The sequence below is a fragment of the Syngnathoides biaculeatus genome, chromosome 22 (assembly GCF_019802595.1).
Source record: "Syngnathoides biaculeatus isolate LvHL_M chromosome 22, ASM1980259v1, whole genome shotgun sequence".
Lineage (NCBI taxonomy): Eukaryota > Metazoa > Chordata > Actinopteri > Syngnathiformes > Syngnathidae > Syngnathoides > Syngnathoides biaculeatus.
The window spans coordinates 8,116,369-8,134,814 of NC_084661.1; the positions used below are offsets into that span (position 1 = coordinate 8,116,369).

At 43.3% G+C, this 18,446-nt stretch overlaps 1 protein-coding gene across 2 annotated transcripts in view; it reads left to right on the forward strand.

Moving 5' to 3' along the window:
- ep300a (E1A binding protein p300 a) overlaps positions 1-18,344 on the forward strand; it is a 36,597-nt gene extending 18,253 nt beyond the window's left edge. For both annotated transcript variants that reach the window (XM_061810275.1, XM_061810276.1), the window contains exons 12-31: positions 1,007-1,092; positions 1,400-1,549; positions 1,863-2,348; positions 2,860-3,268; positions 3,392-3,510; positions 4,570-4,633; positions 4,769-4,944; positions 6,260-6,348; positions 7,722-7,802; positions 9,502-9,558; positions 9,647-9,724; positions 9,808-9,875; positions 9,960-10,110; positions 10,213-10,359; positions 10,850-10,963; positions 11,097-11,262; positions 12,037-12,204; positions 12,284-12,445; positions 12,916-13,197; positions 13,434-18,344. In XM_061810275.1, coding sequence (XP_061666259.1) covers positions 1,007-1,092; positions 1,400-1,549; positions 1,863-2,348; positions 2,860-3,268; positions 3,392-3,510; positions 4,570-4,633; positions 4,769-4,944; positions 6,260-6,348; positions 7,722-7,802; positions 9,502-9,558; positions 9,647-9,724; positions 9,808-9,875; positions 9,960-10,110; positions 10,213-10,359; positions 10,850-10,963; positions 11,097-11,262; positions 12,037-12,204; positions 12,284-12,445; positions 12,916-13,197; positions 13,434-16,499 — 6,119 coding nt within the window. In that variant the 3' untranslated portion in view covers positions 16,500-18,344. The remainder of the gene's footprint in view (positions 1-1,006; positions 1,093-1,399; positions 1,550-1,862; positions 2,349-2,859; positions 3,269-3,391; positions 3,511-4,569; positions 4,634-4,768; positions 4,945-6,259; positions 6,349-7,721; positions 7,803-9,501; positions 9,559-9,646; positions 9,725-9,807; positions 9,876-9,959; positions 10,111-10,212; positions 10,360-10,849; positions 10,964-11,096; positions 11,263-12,036; positions 12,205-12,283; positions 12,446-12,915; positions 13,198-13,433) is intronic.
- The last annotated feature ends 102 nt before the right edge of the window (positions 18,345-18,446 follow it).

Genomic DNA, 18,446 nt, shown 5'->3' on the forward strand with positions numbered 1-18,446 from the left:
GAGCAACAGTAAATTGTACTTCTGAAGACCTGAAAACACTCTTGTGGGACATTTATTTTACATGGGGTGTCTAGGTGTGCCAAAAGGTCAAATGGATTGGGCCTCAAACACCAGAGTTACAATTGTGACAGAATCAAGATAAGAAACTCCATTAAGATAGTCAACGACCTTCATGTTTTAGAAAAAAATAAGTGATCTCTTGTGGAGAATGACCGAAGTAAGGCAAGGATTTTTAATCTGTCTAGAACAAGAAATGTATCATTGATGAACAAATGGTTCCATTTACTGGTCACTTCCTAGCGCGCAAATATGCAGCAGGTAAACTATACCCAACTGGACAGAAAGTGTTTGTTTTGGCTTTATGAATGGGGGTGGTGGTCCACCATGGCTCGGTAGACTATCTTCAGAGTTACAGGTGTAGAGGGTATTGGAGGACAAGATAGTTTCATTTGGCCAAGTGCATTTCCCAAAGAACCTACCTGTTCTTTGGCAGGTTTTTCACAACAGTCAACCTCCTCAACTGCCTCAAAAATAACTGGATTCCCAATGAGTGCAAGATCATAGGGGATAAGAAAGTAAGAGGGGGATCACAGATAGGAGTCACTTGATGTATAGGTGATGTCGTATAAGATTTCAAGAAGGGGATCAACAGTTTGATTTTATCATACAAAGCACACCAAAGAAAAACAAGAAAGTGGTGTTGGATAGCTGTATTAATTTAATGTCATTCTTATGTTCAAATTTTGGTATTTTTTGGGGGACTGATTACCATGAAGGTTCAGGTTGGATGGTGGACTGGACACATAATATCTTAAAAATATCAACACAAAACAGTAAATGTTTTCAGTTTTTAACTACCCCACAAAGACTGGGGAGTTACTAAAATAGTGATTGGACAATATATTTTTCACCCCGTAGTCAGGATAAATATATTACAGATGTATATTGTCTCAACGATTAAAGGGGTACATGTTGTCATGACACTTTGCGTTTTATTTTTTTTCAGGGATGAATCAATTCAATCAGATGGGGATGCAGTCCATAGGACAGAGGTCTACTCCTCCTCTCCCCTTGGGAACATCTGGGAATCAGGTCAGTCCACAGGGAAATTTACCCATAATGCATTAGCTTGCTCTATGTATGGTTTAATTTGTGATCAACCGGATCTTTCTTTCTATTGACTCTTTTGACTAGGACCAACCCCCAAGTATTCCAGTGGCAGATAATTGTGATTTAGTCATCTGATAAATTGAAACATAAAAATTCACATTTTGTGTCCTTAAAAGCAGCATGATCAATAACCCAATGGCTCAAACAATCTGGGTCTCTTCACTTTCCGTGCCACCAGATGAACAATCCGTAACGAGTTCTGTATATGTGCCTGTGCCTCTGCCTCTAGATAGGAATCGTTGGACCTAGGATGGGTCAGCCTAATGTCAACCAGTTACAAAACCAGTATCTGCCCCAGGGACAGTTTCCTGGCTCAGGACCTGGGGTAGGAACAACTTCTGGAATGAACCAGCCTGGACCCCAAGGAGGCATGACACAAGTAAGAGCGTTTCTATTTATTTTTTCTTAATAGTGTAGCTAGTTGACCTATTATGCCATGGGTTTTGAAAGATTCAAAGAATCACTTTTGACTTTTCTACAAGACAAAAAATGGATTTAAAATTGGAAGTGAGATTTATTTGGAGGGAAACAAAAACATTAAAACGCTCACCCCTGGTATTTAAACATAATTTTTAAATATCAGAGTTAAGAATTGCATATATTTAATTAATGCCAGCCATAAATTAGACTGATTTTAAATGGGTCCTCCTCATCTGTTTTCTTGTCGTAAACAATCTTTCTTATATTCTCAGACGCAGATGGGGACTCCTCCTTCTCTCCCAGTTGCTAGTCCTTTAGCACAACCAGGTTCTGCAAGTGGTTCGAGCGGCGTCTCCACAGTGGGACCTATCGGTCCTCAGAGTGTCAGTGGCGTAGGCCCCAACTCTAATGTTGGAGCGCCTGCTTCTTCGATGACCCCAAATGCAAACCAGCAACCCAACTCGATCCACCATTTGGGAGGCATGCGTGGCAGCTCACCCTCCCCAGCTCACAGTCGCTCACCTACACCTCACCAGACACCCCCCAGACTTGCTGGCTCTCAAACCCCTCAACCACACACCCCTAGCGCACCACAGTTGGGACCACCCCAAGCACCCCAGCAGAACCAGCTGGGCCAGTGTCCTGGCTCCAACAAGCCCCTCCAACAGCCTCACATTGGGGCTGGCTCCACTACGCCATCTCACCCTGGACTTGCCTCCAACTCAACACCACATGGTGCTCAGCTGCCACGCACTCCGGTCAGTGTTGTCAAGCAGTTTACAACCACTTGCACTTTAGCCACCAAACCTTGAAATAGTTTAATGGAGTTTCTTAGGCTGGATTTACTGTTCAGTTGTAGGTGGCTAGTTAGGATTCTTTTGTGATCTCCCATGCTCCAGCTTCCAGTCCAGGAATCCCGGTTTTCAATTCAATGATAGACAAAAGCTCTAACATGTTTTTTTTTTTCAAAAATCAATCTTGATTTCATGTAGTATTAATGGTTTGCCTCCATCCAACACATTTAAATAAGTGTTTCCACTTGTCCTCAGCAGGATTCTAATATTTACTTTCTTTTTTAAAGTTGTGGAACAACAAAGGCAACTTTGTAGTCTCAAAATGTCTCTTTGAGCATTGGTACTTTGTAAATGAGAAACAGCCCTCAGTTTGGGTGTTGATTTTTTTTTTTTTTTTTTTTGTATCAATTGAAGATTAGAGCATGCTTGTTTTTTTCCATTTATCCTGAGGTTATTATTTTTTTTTGGTCTGCAGTTGTCCCAAAAGGGGTCATTCCAAGCGGACAGTCAGGCCTTAACTCCAGCCTCAGTCAACAGCATGGATACTTCCTCTCATCAACTACAGACGGATACCACCGCTGCCATCCATGACCTTAAATCAGACGTCAAGCTGCAGGATGACGCAGAGGAGAGCGACACCGGCAGCGGCTCCAAAGGGGGGAAGCTCGGCACCATCAAAACGGAGGAAAATCCTGTAGAAATTGAGGTTAAAAAGGAGGAGTTTTCTTCAGAAGGAGGCAAGGTAGTTCCAATGGATACGTTGACTATCCCGTCAACTTCAGTTATAAAAACTGAAGACAAGAAACCAGAGGTGAAAAAGGAGTTGAAAGAAGAACAACAATCATCGGATGCAGCTGTATCACAAGCTCCAGCAAAGAAGAAAAGTAGGGAAAACTTTGACTCACTAAAAATATATATTATCACTCCAACTAGGATAATATTTTTGGGGTCTTTTAAAAAATATTCCAACAAAAATGTCTAAATGTATATCTGGGCTGTCTTCTCAGTTTTCAAGCCAGAAGAACTTCGCCAGGCCCTTATGCCAACACTGGAGTCCCTCTACAGGCAAGAACCGGAGTCTATGCCCTTCAGGATGCCTGTTGATCCACAGTTGCTGTGCATACCTGTATGTATGGGTACTTACATTGTCGTTTGTTTCTCTGGTCTGTGCAATGAATGTTGTTTCTTTTGCTTTTCTCTGTTATAATGGTAGTCTACTGAGCTCACCGGTTGCATAAACTACACCAACTCAAGAAATATATATATAAAATCCACACCTAAATACAAATTATCAACATAGTCGTACCTAACAACTTTGTGTCCAAACTTGCCGCTCCATTTACTCCAACAGGTACATCTAAAAACCTGTGAATATGGAAGAAATGGTATTTTTTTCACTCCTCAATACATTATATTGATTTAAAAAACACTTGTGGAAATACTTTTCAGAGGGCAAATTCCTGCATTAAAACAAATTTTCATTGTTTCATGATTGTGTGCTACGTAATATTCTGGTTTCTAGAGAGGGTGATTTTTTTTTTTTTTTTTTTTTTTTTTTTTTTTTGCTCCAAGTAATAATCACCCAAAAACTATGCATTATATATTTTTTAAAATCTTCCAATATCTGTTTGTAGTGCATCTTTATCAGTTTCACTTTTTGAATCAAAGTAAATACAGCCGACACTAGTTTGAGATGTACCACCCTCCAAAAAAATGCTCTTTTGTTTCCAATGATGAAAAATAGTACATTGTATTGTGAAATACAGCTATAAAAACAATGAAAGAGAAGGTAAAAATTAATAAAAATAATAAATTGGTGACATTGACAGTCATATGTAATCGCCTATTTACCACGCAGCTAGTTCAGTGTTAGTGCCTGGGCATAAGTCCTGGTAAGGGTTTTCTTTTTCTATTTTTGTGTTTGATCGTTTCTCCTGTTTCATCAATGGCTTTGTGCATAGTCGACTGTTACTCATCCCCCCCCTCACCGTGGCGCCGTATCGAAATTTACTCATTATTCAAATTTTGGTTGCGGTTTACTGGATATTCCGAACTTGGTAATTTTTTGGTGCATCTTTGTGATCACCCCTCCTTTAGTTCACTTTTGACACTTACCTTTTCTCCTAAATCTTAGCATTTCATTCAGCTGGATAGTATCTAATACATTTTAATGATTGCTTCACAGGACTACTTTGACATTGTGAAAAACCCCATGGATTTGTCCACTATCAAGCGGAAGCTAGACACGGGTCAGTATTAGTTACAATTTTTTCTAATCTTGGTAAACTTCTTGTAGGTGGAACTTAACCTATACACGATTACTGAAGCTCTTACGATTCTTTTATTGTTGGACATCTCCATGACCCCATGTTTTCTGGTTATAGGTCAATATCAGGATCCCTGGCAGTATGTGGATGACATCTGGTTGATGTTCAACAATGCCTGGCTGTACAACCGCAAAACATCTCGAGTGTACAAGTGCTGCTCCAAACTGGCAGAGGTCTTCGAACAGGAAATTGACCCTGTCATGCAGAGACTTGGCTACTGTTGTGGAAGAAAGGTGAGACTCTGCAACAAAGAAAGAAAGAAATGGAAAAACAATTTTTACTTTATCATGGTTAAGTGTGATTTGCTTTCAACACTTGAGTGTTGTATCGATAGTCTAGTCTGTTACCTTCAGTTGAATATTTCACCTTTACAAACTGATATCTGGTCGCATTGTTTTAGTCTCGTCTCTAATTCAGGGCTCAGCAATCTTTTTGAGGCTGAGGGCTCCTTCGTGAGCACCGATCGTATGAAGGGCTAGGTGACCTGTTTGCGGGAAATTTCAGACTCAGTTCATTACATACATACATCGTTTTAATTTATTGTAGTAAATGACATTACAGGCATTTTAAAATTTTAATTCACGTAAGCAAGTCAGATTCAGAATTTAAAGCACAAATAATGGTAACAATTTGTGGCCTATGGTATTTTTAGAATATACCTCACGGGCGCCTTATATGGTCCTTGCGGGCTACCATTCGCCTGTGGGCACCGCATTGGTGACCCATGCTCTAATACATTCCTTAAGTGGCTCAGCATTTTTAGTTTAATTGTCAACAAATATGTTTGGTTCTTTACAGCAGATACACTTCAGTCGGCATTGACAAGCAATAACTACAAATACTCCACCAAAAATGACTAAACTTGAATTTCTTCACACCTGTTTTCTTCATCCTGATTTCTTGCTTCTTCCTCTCCCTCCTTATTTTCCTTATCACACGCTAGCTCAAACGGAAATGGTTGAACGGCATTAATCACTGCTACTGTGGGTATTGCTAAAAGCTATGGGCACGTCCCCATTTCATGTCACTGCTCAAAATGCACTGTGATGAAAAAACAATGGCGGTCCGTTTTCTAACAATATATAAATCTGGAAGTCGTCCAAAGTTGTATCTTATTGTTGTTACTCAAGTCTAAAGAGATCAGAATTGCAGAAAAGTAATTGAAACCGGACGTCACTTCAAGTAAGCCTTTTACGCATTCCTGAAAATGGAAGCTGTGGGTTCGGAGGTAAAATTGGGCTTGGGGATGCTGTGCCATATCACATTTCTCATTAGACTTTTCTATATTTATTTTTGTCTGACAAAAACACATCTGAATGGTGCTTGTTTTCTAGGCATGTCAATTTCTTAGAAAACTGGCCTTACAAAATCTATCATTCCTAATCCCAATTTCTAATTATCTATTAATCAAGATGAAGTTATTGTCAGTTACAGCTGGCACTGGAGATAACCACATTTTGCAAATTGAGCAAGTTTTTGTTAGATGCAGTGATTTATTTATTTTAAGTAATATTGTCATCATCCTGTTTCTCTGCTTCTGCCCATCAGCTGGAGTTCTCCCCTCAGACACTGTGCTGCTACGGAAAGCAGCTGTGCACTATTCCCCGAGACGCTGCTTACTTCAGCTACCAGAACAGGTACGGAGGAGGGGATTTTATTACGGTGAATGGAGAACAAGATTTATAAAAGAATAAAACAAAGCTGTCTTTTTTTCATGTTCTACCTAATACATTGGCATTTTATATGTTGGTCATCCCTTACCCTTTATACAGATGCACCTTAACAAATTTGAATATTGTAGAAATGTTAATTCATTCTAGTCATTAAATTTAAAAAGTGCCCCTCCTTGAACTGTCACCTTATTATGGTAGAGTCGGGTTGTCTGGGGGCTTCATGCCCCTAGCAGGGTCACCCTGGACAAACCTGTCCAAGGTAAGGGACCAGACAAACCACAGCTACATAACCCCCTATAATATTTAAAAACAATGGATTTAGGTTTCCCTCACCTGGATACTTATCAGCGGGGCCTCCCTCTGCAGTCAGGCACTGATGTCAGCCTCAAAGGCGAGCGTCTGGTTAGCCTGGCCTGCACCCATGGGGCACGGCCGGGCCCAGCCCGAAAGGGTAATGTTGGTCCCCCTTCCCATGTGCTCACCACCTGTGAGAGAGGCCATAGGGGTTGGTGCAATGTGAGCTGTGCGGTGGCCAGAGGCGAGGACCTTGGTGATCCGATCCTCTGCTACAGAAACTGGATTTAGGGGCGTGGAATGTCACCTCTCTGGGAGGGAAGAAGCCCGAGCTGCTGTGTGAAGTCGAGAAGTTCCAACTAGATATAGTCGGAACTCTCCTCCACACACCACTTGGGCTCTGGTTCCAGTCCTATTGAGAGAGGTTGGACTCTGTTCCATTCTAGAGTTGCCCAGGGTAAGAGGTGGCGAGACGGTGTGGGTATGCTTATTGCCCACTGGCTTGGCACCTGTACTTTGGGGTTCACTCTGGTGGATGAGAGGGTAGCCTCCCTCTCCGCCTTCGGGTGGAGGGATGTATCCGGATTGTTGTTTGTGCCTAGTCTCCAAACAACAGTTCAGAGTACCCACGCTTGTATTCTATGCTGTGTTGATTGTTTTATGCTCCTCCTATTTTATGTCAAAACTACTAATCTGTGCTTTGCCTTGGCGCTCTCTTCTTCTGTTGTCCTCCACATTTGTCTTTTTACGTTCCTGTGACGCGTTTCCCCTCCCTTCCAATAGTTGTAATACTTCTATTGGCTCGTTTTTCATCCCGCACAACCATGAAGCTCCCCACTCATCCTCCCGATCACTGATCCCTCCCCCACCAACTACCAAACATTTCCTTGGTTTTGCGCTGCTGACTTCCTGCTATCCTGTGCAACTGCTTTTGCTTGCTGTCTTGCCTGTGTTACACTTGGGACTACTACCTTTCCATCCGCTGTGTCATTGTGCCGTGGGTGAAAATTGTGTTCACCCAAATTTGGGCTTCTTTCTTACAGGTACCACTTCTGTGAGAAGTGTTTCAATGAGATCCAGGGAGAGTCTGTGTCCCTGGGTGATGACCCCACTCAGCCACAGACGTAAGTATTTTATCTATTAACCAATGAGAGCTTAATACATTATAATAGAGCCAAATACTCAAAAGTCAGGACATTCTCATTGTATTCTCATCTAGGTACCACAAGTGACCTTCAAACTAACAAGTCAATTTTTTTTTGTAATTCTTCTACACAACCTTGTCTGTATGAGTCGGCCATTAAAGCGTATTTAATCTCACTGTTCTGTAGATCTTACAAAAAACAAATAGAGCAGTCTTGCCTGTGCCCCAACTTCTTTTTTTCTTTTTTTGAGTTAACAACTCCTTGGACGATTTTTTTTTTTTTTTTTAATGCATGTATTTATTTTTTGAGGGGGCTTTACATGATGAGTCAAAATCTGAGGTAAGAGCAAGCTTTAGATACTCTGCCTCTTGCATGAAGTTGGGGGGAAAAAAGGTACTATGATGTCCTCACATGGACATGGATAGCGATAGCTGCATGTGCAATTTTAGTCCCAATCCGTTTATTGAAGAGGACAAGCAGTCAAACACAAAAATACTTCATGGAGCTGCTGCTGAAGGCTACAACTCGCTTCCAGATGCTCACCCTTGATTATCCCAAACAGCCGCTCCTCATACATTTTTTTTTTTTTAATTTGGGGAAGACGTATTCACTACAGTGCACCCCTATTCTTCACATGGCGTAGGTACAAATAGCAAATTGACACCCATTGTTTGAGTGTGTGTCTGTGTATTTATGAAGCCAGAAATTTTCATCCACTGTGCAAAAACACATTTGTTTGTTTGTTTGTCTCATTGTCTGAAGTAAAATCAGACTGAACCTCTCCTGCTTCAGGATCACCTAAATTATTTAATTTTTTTCAATAATAAAAAAGAAATGTATTTTTAATTTTTTTTTCATGTAAACTTCTGGCTTCAACTTGGTATGTTCATCCAGGGTTTGGAAAAACCCAAATGCTTTTCTTCACACACACAGTTACATACAGAATACAGAACATGATAGAGTCCAGTACAGCCCCTGTGTATCTGACCAGGTCTTGGTGTTCAAGTAGGTCCCAATCTGTGTGTTGGAAGCTGTTTTGAAGTTTACTGAGTGCAGACTCTGGCCAGGTTATTACAGTCTTTGTGGTGGGCTTGGATCTGCGTCTAAGGGGGGAATGTATAAAGGAATAAGCAGCAAGGAGATGTGGCCTGACTCACCAATGTGGGGGAAGGGCGTGGTTCAATAGCCATGCTTAATGTTGATGTACGTACACATTGTCTAAAAGTGTTTTCACCTCTTGTTGGACATTTAACATACTGGTGTAACTTCAGGAGTACAGTCTTCCGATTTGGTCCTATTAGAGTCATCGGCTATAAAGTGAACTCCTTCAGGGTGGGGCCGCTACTGTTTATTCAGCAATAGAAAGAGCGCAGCTGCAGCATTAGTATCCGTTGAAATGTAAACAGCCAAGATGATGGCTACAGTTAGCTCCCTTGGGATGTAAAAGGGCTGGCATTTAATGGACATGTACTTTAATGTCAGGTGAACAGTGTCTCTCAATAACCACGCTGTTGTTGGACCAGTCGTCATGCACATACACACATAGCTGCCCACTTCTGCCTTTGCCGGAGTTTTTAGTCGGATCCCAACAGTGCAGGGTGGGGCCTGCTAGGTGGTTGCGAGCATCTAGAATTTAGTTTTGCCACAATGTCCTCTTACTGTCTTAAATTTATTTCAGATCCATTAACAAAGAGCAGTTTGAGAAGAAGAAGAATGACACACTGGACCCTGAACTGTAAGTTGCGCAGCTTTGAGCCAACAAAATTTATCACCCTGGTATCACCAAATTGCATGTGATGTGTGCCTTACTCTCTTAATTAAAGGCTTGTTGAATGTTTGGACTGTGGACGCAAGATGCACCAAATTTGTGTCTTACACAATGACACAATCTGGCCATTGGGGTAAGAGGAAATATTTTTTTATTTGTCATCACAAGGAAAATTACGAAGTTGGCTCGACCTAGTTTGTTTTTGTTATACCTCAGTTTTGTATGTGATGGCTGCCTAAAGAAGTCTAATAAGACAAGAAGGGAGAACAAGTATTCTGCTAAAAGTAAGTAGCTTCCCAATCAATTTTTATATATTTTAATGGAATAAAAAAAAAAAAAAAGATTTACCTGGTTCCCTTTCCTCTCAGGGTTGCCTCAGACAAAGTTAGGCTGTTTCCTGGAGACCAGGGTGAACGATTTCCTGAAACGACAGAGCCACCCGGAGGCTGGCGAGGTCTTCATCCGCATGGTGCACGTCTCGGACAAAGTTGTGGAAGTTAAACCCGGCATGAAGTCCAGGTAGGTCATCCAAAGGATGGGAACACATTAAGGTCATTTGATGTCATCTACGTCTATGACTACGGTTTTAAATAGTAGGGTTTTCATTATTTGTCTTTACAGATTTGTCGATAGCGGGGAGATGTCAGAGTCTTTCCCATACAGGACAAAAGCCCTTTTTGCATTTGAAGATATTGATGGGGCAGATGTCTGCTTCTTTGGAATGCATGTTCAAGAATACGGCTCAGACTGCCCTCAACCTAATCAAAGGTACACATATTTCAGACTTGTTTTATTTTTTAATGTAAATGTTATTTTTTAAATATATGAATTTTAATCTTAATTTAATCTTTCAGTGGGAAATGTACACGTTTCTGTAGTGTTGTCACGATGCCAGAGTTCTGACTAGTACCTCGATACTGATACCGAAACTATACCTTTGGAAAAAAACAAAATCATCAGTAGTGCAGTGTAATCATAAATGACAAAACTCGGGAGGATGTTCAAGAAAATTATATACATCATATTTTCCTTCTTGATTTAAAAAAAAAAGGGGGGGGACAGCAGCAAAGCTATTAAATATTGAAATGCTTTTTAAATTTTAGACAAGATGGACATCATGGACATTAAACAGGACATCTTGATTAAGGTCTCCGGGGTTGGGGAAAAAAAACCCTACTGTTTCCAAGTGAATGAGCTACTGTTGGCCAAAATTAAATTAAACTGTATAAGATTGTGGACTCTTTTATGATCCTTTCAGACGAGTTTACATCTCCTACCTGGACAGTGTGCATTTTTTCCGGCCACGATGTCTGCGAACAGCTGTTTACCATGAAATTCTCATAGGCTACTTGGAGTATGCCAAGAAATTGGGGTCAGTATTATTTTTTTGATTTTGTAGAACTCGCATAGCTATGAATTTGGAACATGTCTTTCTCTTGTCTGCCAGTGTCACTTTGTATGCTAATTTTTTTTTTTTTTTTTTTTTTTTTTGGGCAACTCCTCAGCTACACAACTGGGCATATCTGGGCCTGTCCGCCCAGTGAAGGGGATGACTACATCTTTCACTGTCACCCAGCTGATCAGAAAATTCCAAAACCAAAACGCCTCCAGGAGTGGTACAAGAAGATGTTGGACAAAGCTGTGGCTGAGCGAATAGTGCATGACTACAAGGTGACACAATTTAGTCTGTCTTTTGCTTGGTAAAGTAGGGATGAGCAAACTCCCACGATTCGTGATTCGGATTTGTTGAATTTATTGTTGTTTGTTTGTTTGATTTTCTTATGAAAAACCTTTCTGAACTTACTTGCTGAAAAGTCACCGATACGCTTTTTTTGTGCTAAGGTCAAACCAATCAAACTTTTAAAATGGTACGTTCTTGTGGCATCTTTGTGTCAAGGAACAATGCTTAAGTGAGTAGTTTTTTTCAGGCAAAAATTGTGCTTTGGTACCATCGTGATGTCAAGAACCATTGTTGAAGTAAGTAAAGGAGGATCGCCTAGACAAAATAGTAATTTTCTGCCATTTTGGGCATCCATCCAGAGGCAATGGTAAACATTTTTGGGTCAATTACTTGTGGATTTTCATCAATTACAGCTGGGGTCTTTCACTATATCTTGGAAATAATGGGAGTTTGTTTTAAAGGACTTGGGAGAAGTTAGACACTTATAAACCAGTTTTTCATTAAGAATGTCAGTCCTGACTTTTCCTGTTAGATAGGAGAGGAAAAATCAAGATTAACTCTCCAAATCCCAGAGGATAATCACGTCAAATAACCTTTCGGAGAAAAAAAATTCTGACTTTGATTGGAAGTGGGGTAAAATTTCGTGTTGGTATGTTTGTACCCATCGTCAGTATAAGTGTGTTTGTATTTTCAGGATGGCAATGATGAACCTCGTCGCTGCCACTAATGACATATTGCATGTATCTTTGATTCCTCTCCGACAGGACATCTTCAAGCAGGCGACAGAGGATCGTTTGACCAGTGCCAACGAGTTGCCTTATTTTGAAGGGGACTTTTGGCCCAATGTGTTGGAAGAGAGTATTAAAGAGCTGGAGCAGGAGGAGGAAGAGCGGAAGAGGGAAGAGAACAGCACCTCTAATGAGAGTATTGATGTAAGTGACTTGAATGTTGTAAACACGTGAGGTTGTGTTACCTGACACTAACATTTATCCCCCTACGTTTTGCGTCCAGGACGGTAAAGGTGACAGTAAAAATGCCAAGAAGAAGAACAATAAGAAGACAAGCAAGAACAAGAGCAGCCTGAGCCGAGCCAATAAGAAGAAGCCAGGGATGCCCAATGTTTCCAATGATCTTTCACAGAAACTCTATGCCACTATGGAAAAACATAAAGAGGTATGAGAACATACATTTTTCACGACTTCTTGCGATAGGGATGAATGAGTAACGTGTTTTATCAATGTCTATTCTATTTGTGGAAGATTTTTTTTTTTTTTTTGTGTGTGGTGGGTTCCCACTGATGTACTTACATTAACACATACCTGCATTTTGCCCGCTAACATTTTTTTTAATCCATATTATTTCTATGGAAGTTGATTCCATAGGAAGGAAAAAAAACTCAATACAAAGAGACTGATTTCTTTTACCAAACGTAAACCAAGCTGTTTGGGGGGGGGGGGGGTGTCAGTCTGAAAAATAAAATCAACAAACTTTGTGGAGAAAAATCGTTTTGTTTTTTTTTTTTTGTTTTTTATTTTTAAAGCCATGTCACTCAGCCATACTATTCCTGGTTAAATCATTGCTTATGATATCAGACTAAGTTCCTAATGGTTGTAATATTTGCATTTCTGTCCATTTCCTTGCAGGTGTTCTTTGTGATCCGGCTAATCGCAGGCCCAATGGCCAATGCACTGCCCCCTATTGTCGACCCCGATCCCCTGATGGCCTGCGACCTTATGGACGGCCGTGACGCTTTCCTGACGTTGGCCCGGGACAAACACTTGGAGTTCAGCTCGTTGAGGCGCTCTATGTGGAGCTCCATGTGCATGTTGGTCGAGTTGCATAACCAAAGCCAAGACCGCTTTGTCTACACATGTAATCTGTGCAAACACCACGTGGAGACTCGTTTCCACTGTACCGTGTGCGAGGTGAGCTATAGGAACAGACTTTGTTTTTTGTGGCATTGCAAAATACTTAAATTTATGCTGCGTTTACAAAAGTTCCCTCCTTACAATTATCCATCATTCCATCCATTTAATGGTGTATGCTTCTACTTTCTAAATAGTTTGTGTATCTCTGCATCCAGTTCGGTTTAATAATTGTATTGAATTGTATTTCTTACAATGATGAAAATATTTCTTGCTGATCATGTTATCTCTTCCAGGACTACGACCTTTGTATCACGTGCTACAACACTAAGGGCCACGAGCACAAGATGGAGAAGTTAGGCCTCGGTTTGGACGACGAGAGCAGTAATCAGACCGGCGCCACCACCCAGAGCCCGGGAGACTCGCGTCGTCTCAGCATCCAGCGCTGCATCCAGTCGTTGGTCCACGCCTGCCAGTGCAGAAACGCCAACTGCTCTCTGCCGTCCTGCCAGAAGATGAAACGTGTCGTCCAACACACGAAAGGCTGCAAGAGAAAAACCAATGGTGGCTGCCCCATCTGTAAGCAGCTTATTGCGCTGTGTTGCTACCACGCCAAGCACTGTCAGGAGAACAAGTGCCCGGTGCCGTTCTGCCTCAACATCAAGCACAAGCTCTGCCAACAGCAACTGCAGCACCGGCTTCAGCAGGCCCAGATGTTGAGGAGGAGAATGGCCAGCATGCAGAGGGTTGGGAAACCAGCTCCAGGAGGCGCTCCGGGAGGCAACGGCCTGCCCTCTCCGGGAGCCAACAATGGAGCGACCGGTCCTGGTACGCCCACGTCTGTCGGCACGCAGCCGCCTACGCCGCAGACACCCACCCAGGGAAATATGCTTGCGCTTCCTCAGCAGCAGGGAGTTGGTGTGGGTGCTATGGGCATTCCTACTGCGCAGCAACAGCAAGTTCAGCAGCAAAGTGGTGCCATACCACCACAACACCATCTACACCATCCGTTTCAGTCAATGGGCGGAGGAGGGGTGATGAACTCCCCCCAGCAGCAGATGGTTCCTCAACTCCAGCAACAACAGGCCTCCAATGTCCAGCAACTACAGCAACAGCACGCTGGTGCTTTGCCGCCATACAATCCCAGACCGCCGGGCGCCTCTCCTCTCCACCAGTCACTGGGCAAACCTGGACTTGGCCCGACGACCCCACCTCAGCAGCAACAGCAGCCCAACCAGGTTCAAGGGTCCATGCCCATACAAGGCCAACAGCAAGGACCCCCTTTGGCTGCTGTTGAGACTGCCCTAAAAATCCAACGTCTTGCAGAGACCCAGAGGCAGATGGCTCAGGCCCAGGCTCAGATCCGAGGTTTAGGACAGGGGGGTATGATGCCGCAACATCCCCACCACCAGAACAACCCAGCCCAGATGGCCATGCCTCACATGGGACCTCAGGGGATTCCCCCCCAGGCTCAAGGAATCATTGGCAGGACTATGTTAGACCCTCAGCAACAGGGGATACTCGCTGGGATGCAGCAAGGTGGCCCCCAGTCTCAGTTGCCTGCTCAAGTCCAACAACACATCCAGCCCGGAAGCGGTGGGCAACTTCAACAGGCCAACCAGCAGTGGGGGCCCGGGGCACCGGGGATGAACCCGCAACAGAGGTCCACCATGATGGGTCACATGACGGCACAGCAGCAGTCAGCGGTCGCCCAGCAGCAACTCAACCAGCAACAAGCTCAGGCAGGAAACCGCGGGATAATGCAGGTGATGTCGGGAGGGCCAGCAGGGGCTAGCCAAATAGCCGGCGCCGCAGGGCCGGGAAACCTCCCCCAAGGGGCGCTACAGGATCTCCTGAGAACGCTGCGCTCCCCGAGTTCACCCCTCCAACAGCAGCAAGTCCTGAACATCCTTCGCTCCAACCCCACGCTCATGGCGGCCTTCATCAGGCAAAGAGCGGCCAGGTATCAGGGTGGGCAAGGTGGTCCTGGAGTACAAGGGGGGCCTCCGCAAGGCCCCGGAGGTGTGAGATTTCAAGGGGGTGCAGGTGGAGTACCTGGTGTAGGAGTTGGTCCCGGTCCCAATCAGTTGTCCTCCATGGATGGCCAGCAGATGAATGTGAACCAAGCGGGCCAACCGGGAATGAACATGGCTCAAGGGGGTGGGACAGGGGGGAACGTGCCCAGCATGGCTCAGCTTCAGCAACTCCAACAGCAACAGCGGCCAATGTTGCCCAGCAACCTACAGCAACAGCAAATGGCCGTCCTGCAGCAACAGCAGGGAGGAATGCAAGCAGGCCAACAAAACAGCATGTCCAACATGACTCCTCATTTCAGAGAACTGTTGTTGCGAAGACAACAGCAGCAGCAACAACAACAGCAGCAGCAGATGGCAAACCACGGTCAGTTCCAACAAGGACAGCAGGGCTTCATGCAGCCTGGCCAGGGACAGCCAGGAATGCCCTCTTCGCAACCCCAGCCCGGGGGAGGCGTGAGGGGTCCAGGCCAGCAGCAGCAAGGAGGGCCACAGGGTGGTCCGGGGCAGCAAAGCTACCCAGGCAACACTTCTCAAGTGGCTGCCGCTCTCCAACAAAGGCTGCATCAGATGCAAATGCATCAACAACAGCAACAAAATTCCATGGGGGGGCCTCAAGGGCAAGACGGAGGGCCGGGCGGCGGCGCGCCAGGGGGTGCACCGCTCCAGCCAGGACAAACCCTACCTGGGCAGCAGCAGCAGCAACAAGGTGGTGGGCCACTGCCCCAAACCTCCCAGGCAATGATTCACCAGAACATCCACCAGAGGCTTCTTCAGCAGCAGCACCTGAGCGGGGGGTCACCGGCCCAGCACAGCAGTCCCATGAGTCCCCAGCAGCAGATGGCCCAGTCCCCGCACCCTCACCTCCAAGGTCAAGGAGGCCTGGGTCCGGGGGGTCCGCTGAGCAATCAGGTGAGGTCACCGCAGCCGTCGCCGCGGCCGCAATCCCAGCCTCCTCACTCGAGCCCGTCCCCTCGCATGCAACCCTCGTCGGCGTCGTCCCAGCCGCAGCCATCCCCCCACCGCATTTCCCCGCAAACTCAAACAGGCTCGCCCCACCCAGCCCACATAGGCCAACATCAACCCAGTATGGCGCCACCCCAACCACCACCACAACAGCAGCAGCAGCAGTCAGGTGGGCCCGGAGATCACGGACAGTTCGGCTCAGACCAGAACTCCATCATTTCACAGCTAAGTGGCATGGCAGCCATGCACGCGGGCCAAGCGGGACAGTCGGACATGTTGGCCCCAAATAACAACAACAATAATAACAACAATAATCATGAGCTGGCAGCGAACATTAACCACAATAGTTTGGACCTCATGTAGCACATGTGTGTCTTCGTGACAAACTGCCATCAGAGACGAGGGGAGTCTCTAACCTAAGGATTTTACAAGTTTAATATTTTTATTTAAATATCTTTGTGTATAAAAATGAACTGAAACTTCCTATGGGAGATAGGCAGCAGAAAGTCCTAGAAGTCAAAAAATGAATAAATTAAAAACTGGTAAGTTATTGCTGTTAATATATATCTATTTTTGCCAACTGTGTACAAAGTGGTGGAAGGGCAACGTTTCAGGTTGAAGATATTTCTTCCGAAGTCTATGACAATATTTTTGGGGACTGAGTATTTTTTTGCCTTTTTATGAATATTTTTCAGATTTTAAATGTGGCGAAAGAATTGACAAGCTGTACCCCCCCTCCCCTCCCCCTTTTCTAAAAATTGTTTGTTTTTCCTCCTCAAGTACCCAGTCATGATTGTATCTATTTTGCAGAGATGAGAAATATATTTTGTTTCTGAATTTCTACTTTTTGTTTTTCTGTCAGCGGATTGTGAAACAAGCCTCAACACATTTTTGTTTTTCACCTTTTTCCCTTCAGTTTTTTATTTTTTTTACATTATCCCATAACTCGCATAAGGACACTGGGGAGAGTGGTATAATAGTTGCGCTATAATACATTTGACGCCCTTCCCCATCCTCCAAAGAGCCGGCGAGGCCAATATAGGGTTAGCCTTCGGCTTGTGGTTAGTTTAAATTTGTGTACATATATTGCCCATCCTTGCTTCTGAGCTGTGAGAAGAGAATTTTTTTTTTTTTTTTTCAAAAATTTTTATTTGCAAAATTTCTGTCCGGCTCCAGCTCCGTTCATCCTCACAACTTGCTCTCAGACACGATGTTTGAATTCATTGTCAGTGCTGTACAAAACTGATAAATTGTGGGTTTAGATAATGTATTTTGTAATAAATATGAAAGATGTGGAGGAAAAAAAAAACGCCAATTTGTGTATATAGTTTAAAAGATTCAAACCTTTCCCTTTTTAGATTGGATATTTGTGGTGTGTGTGTCAAATGAACACACAAGCACTCCCGAGCCGCTGTACAGTATTGAGAATCGTTTTTCCTTCGGGGTTCTGTATAAGGTGTTTGAAGGCCACACGCACCGATGCGCCTTTTTCGCTGTGTATTGTTTGGAAGGAAGCAGACGGGCGGACACATGAACGTTCCCATGTTTTGGATGTGAAAAGTGCTGAGGAGGAGTGGGGGGGGGGTTGATTTGTAGTTGTGACCTAAAGGATTTGAAAAGTGGTTATTTAGCTTTTTACAAAGACACAACAGTCATGATCACTATTTTTCATTCAAAGGTTGCTGGGTATGTATGGGGAGGGGAACCAGGTGGCAATATATCTTGAGACTTATTTTATAAGAAAAATATGGAGAGAGAAAAAAAACCCAAGGAGGAAAAAAAACCCTGTCTTTTATATATAGATATATTATTTAATTTTATTTTTGGGAAATAAAACTTGAAGCTACAAGAATTATTAGATAAAATTGTTTTTGTTTTGTATGAAATATATGGTGATGCAAAACGACACTGCAGACAGTCATCCATTTTTGCCCTGGGAGTATATTATACCATCCTCTTTGAAGAAATGTTTCATGTACAGGAATATAGATGTAAACATAAGTCACTGTACAAACCCATAGCAACTGATCAAAAAAAATGTTTTGTTTATATCATTTCTGCTCCAAAAAAACAAATGAAAAAAAAAAAGAATGGACTTAAGACTATTTAAATATTTGTTAAGTATTGAAATAAAATCTTTGACCACTTTTTTTTTTTTCCTCTTGTTAAAAACCTTTGGTGCTTGCTGAGAGAAAGCAAAAACTGTTGCTCCATTTTCATGTTTTTTTTTTTTTTAAGTTATTTTGGTGGTCTGACTTTTTTTTTTTTTTTTGCCAATAAATTAATTGTACAATAAAGTACGTTTGTACT